This window comes from Arachis ipaensis, chromosome B10 (assembly GCF_059453495.1).
Source record: "Arachis ipaensis isolate K30076 ecotype BB chromosome B10, ASM5945349v1, whole genome shotgun sequence".
Classification (NCBI taxonomy): Eukaryota; Viridiplantae; Streptophyta; class Magnoliopsida; order Fabales; family Fabaceae; genus Arachis; species Arachis ipaensis.
The window spans coordinates 75208940-75218954 of record NC_142435.1 but is presented as its reverse complement, the minus strand read 5'-3'; the positions used below and the strand labels follow the sequence as shown (position 1 = coordinate 75218954).

The window sequence follows — 10015 nt, the reverse complement described above, 5'->3', positions numbered from 1 at the left end:
TAGGGATGTGTTGATTTGCTCCCAATAATTCTGTGGGGGAAAGTGCATCCCCTGAAGTATCTCAGGGATTTCATGGTGAGAAATTTTCTCATGCTCATGTTGAGGTCCATGATCTCTTATTTGCTCCATCCTTTTCTTAGTGATGGGCTTGTCCTCTTCAATGAGGATGTCTCCCTCTATGTCAATTCCAGCCGAATTGTAGAGGGGACATATGAGGTGAGGAAAGGCTAACCTTGCCCAAGTGGAGGACTTGTCAGCCACCTTGTAGAGTTCTTGAGGTATAATCTCATGAACTTTCACCTCTTCTCCAATCATGATACTATGGATCATGATGGCCCAGTCTATAGTAACTTCAGACCGGTTACTAGTAGGAATGATTGAGTGTTGAATGAACTCTATCCATCCCCTAGCCACTGGTTTGAGGTCATGCCTTCTTAATTGAACCGGCTTGCCTCTTGAGTCAATTTTCCATTGAGCTCCTTCTTCACATATGTCTATGAGGACTTGGTCCAACCTTTGATCAAAGTTGACCCTTCTTGTGTAGGGGCGTGCGTTCTCTTCCATCATTGGCAAGTTGAACGCCAGCCTTACATTTTTCATACTGAAATCTAAGTATTTTCCCCAAACCATGGTGAGCCAATGCTTTGGATTTGGGTTCACACTTTGATCATGGTTCCTAGTGATCCATGCGTTTGCATAGAACTCTTGAACCATTAGGATCCCGACTTGTTGAATGGGGTTGGTGAGAACTCCCCAACCTCTTCTTTGGATCTCAAGTCGGATCTCCGGATACTCATTCTTTTTGAGCTTGAAAGGAACCTCAGGGATCACTTTCTTCTTGGCCACAACTTCATAGAAATGGTCTTGATAGACCTTTGAGATGAATCTCTCCATCTCCTATGACTCAAAGGTAGAAGCAATTGCCTTCCCTTTCCTCTTTCTAGAGGTTTCTCTGGCCTTAGGTGCCATTAATGGTTATGGAAAAATAAAAAGCTATGCTTTTTACCACACCAAACTTAAAATATTTGCTCGTCCCCAAGCAAAAGAAGAAAGAAAAATAGTAGAAGAAGAAAAAAATGGAGGAGATAGAGGGTGAGGTGTTTTCGGCCAAGGGTGAATTTAGGGTTGTGTTGTGTGAAAATGAAGAAGGAATGAGAGGTTTATATAGGAGTGGGGGAGGGTGAAGTTTCGGCCATTAGGGTTGGGTTTGGGAGGGAAATTAGTTTGAATTTGAAGGTAGGTGGGGTTTTTGGGGAAGAGAGGGTGGATGTGAGTGGTGAAGAGGTGATGGAGAAGAGTGATTGAGTTGATTGGTGAAGGGTATTTGGGGAAGAGAGTCATGAAAAGGTGTGAAGAGGAGAGAAGAAGGGAAGGTAGGGGTCCAGTGGGGTCCACAGATCCTGAGGTGTCAAGGGTTTTTCATCCCTGCACCTTTTAGACGTGTAAAATGCCCTATACATGCAATCCTGGCGTTTAACGCCAGACTGCTGCTTGTTTCTGGCGTTAAACGCTAGACTGCTTTCCTCTAGGGTGTGCTGTTTTTTCTGCTGTTTTTCATTTTGTTTTTTATTTTTTAGTAGTTTTTGTGACTCCACATGTTCATCAACCTAATAAAACACGAAATAACAATAGAAGATAAATAAATATAATTAGATAACATTGGGTTGCCTCCCAACAAGCGCTTCTTTAATGTCAATAGCTTGACAGTGAGCTCTCATGGAGCCTCACAGATGTTCAGAGCATTGTTGGAACCTCCCAACACCAAACTTAGAGTTTGAATGTGGGGGTTCAACACCAAACTTAGAGTTTGGTTGTGACCTCCTAACACCAAACTTAGAGTTTGACTTTGGGGGATTTGGTTGACTCTGCAGTGAAAAAAGCTTTTCTTGCTTCCTCTCCATGGTTACAGAAGGAGATCCTTGAGTTTTAAACACAAGGTTATCCTCATTCAGTTGAAGGATCAATTCTCCTCTGTCCACAGCAATCACAGCTCTTGCTGTGGCTAGGAAGGGTCTTCCAAGGATGATGGATTCATCCTCATCCTTCCCAGTGTCTAGGATTATGAAATCAGCAGGGATGTAAAGGCCTTTAACCTTTCCTAGCATGTCCTCTACTTGTCCATAAGCCTGTTTTCTTGAGTTGTCTGTCATCTATAATGAGATTCTGGCAGCTTGCACCTCAAAGATTCCCAGTTTCTCCATTATAGAGAGTGGCATGAGGTTTATCCCTGACCCAAGGTCACATAGAGCTTTCTCAAAGGTCATGGTGCCTATGGTACAAGATATTAAGAACTTTCCAAAATCCTGTTTCTTCTGAGGCAATGTCAGTTGATCCAGCTCACTCAGTTCATTGATGAGCAAGGGAGGTTCATCTTCCCAAGTCTCATTACCAAATTATTTGGCATTCAGCTTCATGATTGCACCAAGGTACTTGGCAACTTGCTCTTCAGTGACATCTTCATTCTCTTCAGAAGAAGAATACTCATCAGAGCTCATGAATGGCATAAGGAGGTTCAATGGAATCTCTATGGTCTCTAGATGAGCCTCAGATTCCTTTGGTTCCTCAGAGGGAAACTCCTTATTGATCACTGGATGTCCCAGGAGGTCTTCCTCACTGGGATTCACGTCCTCTCCCTCCCTTGTAGGTTCGGCCATGATGGTTAAATCAATGGCCTTGCACTCTCTTTTTGGATTCTCTTTTGTATTGCTTTGGAGAGTACTAGGAGGAGTTTCAGTGACTCTTTTACTCAGCTGGCCCACTTGTGCCTCCAAATTTCTAATGGAGGACCTTGTTTTATTCATGAAATTTAAAGTGGCCTTAGATAGATCAGAGACTATATTTGCTAAGCTAGATGGATTCCGCTCAGAATTCTCTGTCTGTTGCTGAGTGGATGATGGAAAAGGCTTGCTATTGCTAAACCTGTTTCTTCCACCATTATTAAAGCCTTGTTGAGGCTTTTGTTAATCCTTCCATGAGAAATTTGGATGATTCCTCCATGAGGGATTATAGGTGTTTCCATAGGGTTCACCCACGTAATTCACCTCTGCTATTGCAAGGTTCTCAGGATCATAAGCTTCTTCTTTAGAAGATGCTTCTTTAGTACTGTTGGATGATTCCTTCAATCCATTCAGACTCTAAGAGATCATATTGACTTGCTGAGTCAATATTTTATTCTGAGCCAATATGGCATTCAGAGTATCAATTTCAAGAACTCCCTTCCTCATAGGCGTCCCATTATTCACAGGATTCCTTTTAGAAGTGTACATGAACTGGTTATTTGCAACCATGTCAATGAGTTCTTGAGCTTCTGCAGGCATTTTCTTTAGGTGAATGGATCTACCTGCAAAATGGTCCAGTGACATCTTTGATAGCTTAGACAGACCATCATAGAATATATCCAGGATGGTCCATTCTGAAAGCATGTCAGAAGAACACTTTTTGGTCAGTTCCTTGTATCTCTCCCAAGCTTCATAGAGGGATTCACCTTCTTTCTGTTTGAAGGTTTGAACATCCTCTCTAAGCTTACTAAGCTTTTGAGGAGGAAAGAACTTGGCTAAGAAAGCCATGACCAGCTTATCCCAAGAGTTTAGGCTATCCTTAGGTTGAGAGTCCAACCATATTCTAGCTCTGTCTCTTATAGCAAATGGGAAAAGCGTAAGCCTGTAGACCTCGGGATCAACCCCATTTGTCTTAATAGTATCACAGATCTGCAAGAATTCAGTTAAAAACTGAAAAGGATCTTTAGATGGAAGTCCATGAAACTTGCAGTTCTGTTGCATCAGAGAAACTAATTGAGGTTTAAGCTCAAAGTTGTTTGCTCCGATGGCAGGAATTGAGATGCTTCTTCCATGTAAATTGGAATTTGGTGCAGTAAAGTCACCAAGCATCTTCCTTGCATTGTTATTATTTTCGGCCATGTCTCCTTCTTTTTCGAAAATTTCTGTCAAATTTTCTCCAGAGAGTTGTGCTTTAGCTTCCCTTATCTTCCTCTTCAGAGTTCTTTCAGGTTCAGGATCAGCCTCAACAAAAATATTCTTATCCTTGTTCCTGCTCATATAAAAAAGAAGAAAACAGAAAAGAAAATATGGAATCCTCTATGTCACAATATAGACATTCCTTATGCAAGTATAAGAAGAGAATAATGTAAGAAGGAGAAGAGGTAAAATTCGAACACGGAGAGGAAGATGGGGTTCGAATTTTGGGTGGAAGAGAAGTGTTAGTAGATGAATAAATAAATAGAAGGAGATGAGAGAGAGGGAATTTCGAAAATTAATTAAATTAAAAAATAAAATTTAAAGTTAAATATCCAAAATTAAAATTGAAATCAAATTAAATTAAAAATTAAAACAATTAGTTAAAAAAAAGGGAATTTTGAAAAAGAGGGAAGGGATTTTCGAAAATTAGAGAGAGAGAATTAGTTAGGTAGTTTTGAAAAAGATAAGAATCAATCAAAAAGTTAAGTGGTTAATTGAAAAGGATTTGAAAATCAAATTTGAAAAGATAAGAAGTTAGAAAAGATTTTGAAATTGATTTTGAAAAAGATGTGATTGAAATTTAAATTGAAAAAGATTTGAAAAATAAAATTAAAAAGATTTGATTTTGAAAATTAAAGTTGATTACTTGACTAACAAGAAACTAAAAGATATGATTTTAAAATTTAAAGATTGAACCTTTCTTAATAGGCAAGTAACAACTTAATATTTTTGAATCAATCACATTAATTGTTAGTATTAAATTCGAAAATATGAAATAGAAATAAGAAAAAGATTTTTGAAAATCAATTTGAAATTTTCGAAAATTATGAAAGAAAAATGAAAAAGATTTGATTTTTTGAAAAAGATTTGAAAAAGATGGAGTTTATAAAATGAAAATTTGATTTGACTCATAAGAAACAACTAATTTTGAAAAATTTTTGAAAAAGTCAACCCAAATTTTCGAAATTTTATGATAGAATAAGGGAAAGAGAATTTTTTGATTTTTTGAATTTTTAATGATGAAAGAGAAAAACATCAAAAAGACTCAATGCATGAAAATTTTGGATCAAAACATGTGATGCATGCAAGAACACTATGAATGTCAAGATGAACACCAAGAACACTTTGAATGTCAAGATGAACACCAAGAACTTATTTTTGAAAAGTTTTCAAGAAAAGAAAACATGCAAGACACCAAACTTAAAAATTTTTATTCTTTAGGCATTAATGTTTTAAGAATGCATATGAAAAACAAGAAAAGACACAAAACAAGAAAATATGAAGATCAAACAAGAAGACTGGCCAAGAACAACTTAAAGATCATGAAGAACACCATGCATGAGTTTTCGAAAATTTTAATGAAAAATTAAAAACATGCAATTGATACCACACTTAAAATTTGACATTAGACTCAAACAAGAAACACAAAATATTTTTGGTTTTTATGATTTTATTAATTTTTTTGGTTTTTTTCGAAAATTATTTTGGGAAGAATGAAAAAGAAGAAATTTTTTTTGTGTATTTTTTGAAAATAATAAATAAAATAGAAGGCTTGAAAATAAAATAAAATTACCTAATCTGAGCAATAAGATGAACCGTCAGTTGTCCAAACTCGAACAATCCCTGGCAACGGCGCCAAAAACTTGGTACACAGAAATCGTGACGGTTCCATTCCTTGGTAACAGTGCTAAAAACTCAATACGCACGTTCATAATCTTAGTTCTTTGTCACAACTTCACACAACTAACTAGCAAGTGCACTGGGTCGTCCAAGTAATAAACCTTACGTGAGTAAGGGTCGATCCCACGGAGATTGTCGGCCTGAAGCAAGCTATGGTCACCATGTAAATCTCAGTCAGGCGGATTCAAATGGTTATGGTGAATTGATAATAAAAACATAAATAAAATATAAAATAGGATAGAGATACTTATGTAATTCATTGGTGAGAATTTCAAATAAGCGTATAGAGATGCTTTCGTTCCTCCTGAACCTCTGCTTTCCTGCTGTCTTCATCCAATCATTCCTACTTCTTTCCATGGCAAGCTGTATATTGGGCATCACTGTTGTCAATGGCTACTTCCTGTCCTCTCAGTGAAAATGGTCCAAGATGCTCTGTCACAGCACGGCTATTCATCTATCGGTTCTCGATCATACTGGAATAGGATCCATTGATCCTTTTGCGTCTGTCACTACGCCCAGCACTCGCGAGTTTGAAGCTCGTCATAGCCATCCCTTCCCAGATCCTACTCGGAATACCACAGACAAGGTTTAGACTTTCTGGATCTCAGGAATGGCCATCCATGGGTTCTAACTTATACTACGAAGATTCTAATATCTCGGACTCGGTCCCCTGTATTAGATATCCAAGAGATACCCATTCAATCTAAGGTAGAACGGAAGTGGTTGTCAGACACGTGTTCATAAGTTGGGAATGATGGTGATTGTCACGATCATCACATTCACATTGAAGTGCGAATGAATATCTTAGAAGCGGAATAAGTTTGTATTGAATATAAAAACAGTAGTACTTTGCATTAATCCAAGATGAACAGCAGAGCTCCACAACTTAATTTATGGTGTGTAGAAACTCTACCGTTGAAAATACATAAGTGATGAAGGTTCAGGCATGGCTGAATGGCCAGCCCCCAAACGTGATCTAAAGATGAAACTAAAGATAATCCAAAGATATAAATACAATAGTAAAAAGTCCTATTTATGCTAAACTAGTTACTAGGGTTTACAGAAATGAGTAAATGATACAGAAATCCACTTCCGGGGCCCACTTGGTGTGTACTTGGGCTGAGCATTGAGCTTTACACGTGTAGAGGCTTCTCTTGGAGTTGAACGCCAGTTTGTAACCTATTTCTGATGTTTAACTCCACTTTGCAACCTATTTCTGGCGTTTAACTCCAGAATGCAGCATAGAACTGGCGTTGAACGCCAGTTTGCATCGTCTAAACTCGGGCAAAGTATGGACTATTATATATTGCTGGAAATTCCTGGATGTCTACTTTCCAAAACAATTGAGAGCACGACATTTGGAGTTCTGTAGCTCCAGAAAATCCACTTTGAGTGCAGGGAGGTCAGAATCCAACAGCATCTGCAGTCCTTCTTCAACCTCTGAATCTGATTTTTTCTCAGGTCCCTCAATTTCAGCCAAAAAATACCTGAAATCATAGAAAAACACACAAACTCATAGTAAAGTCCAGAATTGTGAATTTTAATTAAAAACTAATAAAAATATACTAAAAACTAACTAAATCATACTAAAAACTATGTAAAAATAATGCCAAAAAGCGTATAAATTATCCGCTCATCACACAACAAGCTAAGAGATATGAAGGAATCCACCAATTCAAAAAGTAAATGAGATTCAACACCCATACACGAAAATAAAAGGGAAGAAAAGAAACAAGAGTGATCCAATAAACAAATAAACAACAAAGTTAAAAAAATTTTAAAAAGAAACAAAAGAGAAAGAAGAGAAATGCAACCTTGAAAGGAGGAGAAAGTGAGGTTGAGTATAAGTGAGACAATGAGAAGAGAAAAAGAGAGCAGAGAGGAAGGAGAAATGTGGGACCATTGGAGGTGGTGATCACCGGTGGTTGAAGTCGTCGGTGGTAGTGGGCGGAGAAGAAGTGGTAAGGAGAATAAAGTAGAAAAGAAGAAAGAGTAAAAGAAAGAAAGGTAAAAAGAAGAGAACAGGGCAGTGTGCCCTGCTAGCTGCGTGAGGCATGTGACGTGCGCACCTCGCCCACGCGTACGCGTGGAAGAGAGAAAACACGAGTTACGCGTAAGAGTCGTCCACGCTTACCCGTGGATAGCAGAAATGGAAAAGTGACGTACACGCGTTAGCTGATTTGCACGCGTGGGATGAGATTGTGCTCCTCGCACAAAAGTAGCACAAAAGTCGCGCAACTCTTTGGTTTTCGTACCAGGAGTTGCGAACTCAGCAAATGACGCGTGCGCGTCGCCCACGCTCACGCGTGGGATGACCTTTTTTTTTTTAAACAACATGAGGGAGACAGTTATAGTGCAATCTTGTTATTCCTTCAAGGTAGACACTTCAAAAAACGCTTAGAATTTCAGGCAAAACTCAAAATCAAGCATTTTTCTTCAAAATTGCCAATTTAATCAATACCAAAATCAATGAAATCCTCATGAATACACTAACAAGCACAACAAAATCAAACAAAATCAAGCACAATTAAACAACTCAACAAAATATAACAATCACAAAATCAAACAAAGACTCTAAAACTACATGCAAGAAACTATATACAAGGAGGATCATACCATGGGGGGGTATCTCCCACCTAGCACTTTTCTTTAACGTCCTTAAGTTAGATGGTCATGAGCTTCAGATCATCTTTTTGAAACATCCTCAAGGACATCCATCTTGTCCTTCCTGTTGGCCCTGGTAAGAGTGTCCTACAAGGGGAGATGCTTCCACTTGTCAATTGCACCATGATTTGGTGCCCTATTTACTTGAGGATATGGAAGTCGTGGATCCTTCCCCTTTTCCTTGCTAACTCCTCTTATACCCAAATTCCTACTGACACTTATCTCATCATCACTCCCAAATTGTTCTTCAATCACATCATCTTCAACAATGTCACAACCAAAAATTGAATGTACCTCTAGAGGTTGCCTCATGGTTTCCTCCAATTTGAACTTCACCACCTTCCCTTTGGCCTCACATAAATAATCCCCCGAAAATGTATCTAATTTAAACCGGGATGTCTTCAAGAATGGCTTCCCAAGTAAGATGGAGGATGGCCTATCCAAATCAATGGGAGGTGTCTCTAGGATATGGAAATCCACCGGAAAGATTAAGTCCTGAATTTTCACCAATACATTCTCGGTAATACCCACAACTAAAATTATACTCTTGTCCGCAAGCACAAACCTAGCCCCAGATCGCTTCAACGGTGCAAGGTTCAACTTCTCATAAATTGAGAGTGGCATAATGCTCACACACGACCCTAGGTCGTACATACAATCCTTAAGTTGAATCTCACCAATCATACAAGATACTAAGCAAGGACCGGGATCACTATATTTTTCGAGAAAATTATCCATCACAGAAGAAACAGAATTTCCTAATAGATTCATCCCTAGTCCACCAATCTTATCTTTATGAGTGCACACATCCTTAAGAAACTTAGCATATTTCGGAACTTGATGTATGGCATCAAAGAGTGGAATATTTATCTCCACATTCTTGAAGATTTTCACTATGTTGGGATCAAGCTCCTCATGCTTCTTGGCCTTCTTGGCTAACGTAAGGAAAGGTATAGGGATTTGTTCCTCTAAGTTGCTTTTCCGCTTCGGTTCCTTGGCCCTCAATTGCTCTTCTTCTTCATTTACAACTTCTTCCTCCTTTTCATCTTCATCTATCTCCATTGTTTTACCAACTTCTACATTAGGAATATCATCTGCCAACATGATAGGCTTGGGTTCAACTTCCTCAACCGTTGTACCACTCCTCAAGGTAATTGCATTGATGCTATCCTTTGGGTTTGAGAGAGGTTGAGAAGGAAGGTTGGATGAGCTAGAGGCTTGGTTGGTGTTGGTATTGTTGGTAGGGGGTAGGACCAACCTTGAGAGAATATCGGCTATGGAGGACATTTGAGCACTCATAGTGCTAACTTGTTCATCCTATTGTTCTCTTCCTGTTTCTCCATCATAGCCCTAAGTCTCTCTTACTCATGGTAGAGTGCACGGTTAGAGTCATCACCTTGGTTGGTGGGAGAAGAAGAGGGTTGATAGGTTTGTTGTCTTTGATGAGGCATTTGGTATCTATGGTTATTGTTGGTTTTGTTGTGAGTGTTGGTATGGTTGGTCATGGTGGTTTTGGTTGGCGTTGTTGTGATAATGAGAGGATGAGTTGCCTTGGTTCCATCTTTGATTGTGGTTGTTCCCTTAACCATTTTCCATCCACCCTTGATTGGAACTATTACCATGAGAGTAATTGTTTTGGCCTTGAGATTGATAGGGTGGATGGTTGTTATAGTTCACATTGGCTACCGTAAGAGTGT

At 38.8% G+C, this 10015-nt stretch overlaps 1 protein-coding gene and 1 non-coding gene across 2 annotated transcripts; one reads left to right on the top strand and one right to left on the bottom strand.

Moving 5' to 3' along the window:
- The first annotated feature begins 3416 nt into the window (after positions 1-3416).
- On the top strand, positions 3417-3524 carry LOC148580454 (small nucleolar RNA R71). Its single transcript, XR_015899392.1, has one exon. It is a non-coding gene; the product is annotated as a small nucleolar RNA R71 (small nucleolar RNA).
- A 4881-nt stretch (positions 3525-8405) lies between these two features.
- Positions 8406-9617, bottom strand: LOC107620740 (uncharacterized). The gene has a single exon (XM_016322866.1). The coding sequence runs from the start codon at positions 9615-9617 to the stop codon at positions 8406-8408; it is 1212 nt and encodes a 403-aa protein (XP_016178352.1).
- Between the last annotated feature and the right edge of the window lie 398 nt (positions 9618-10015).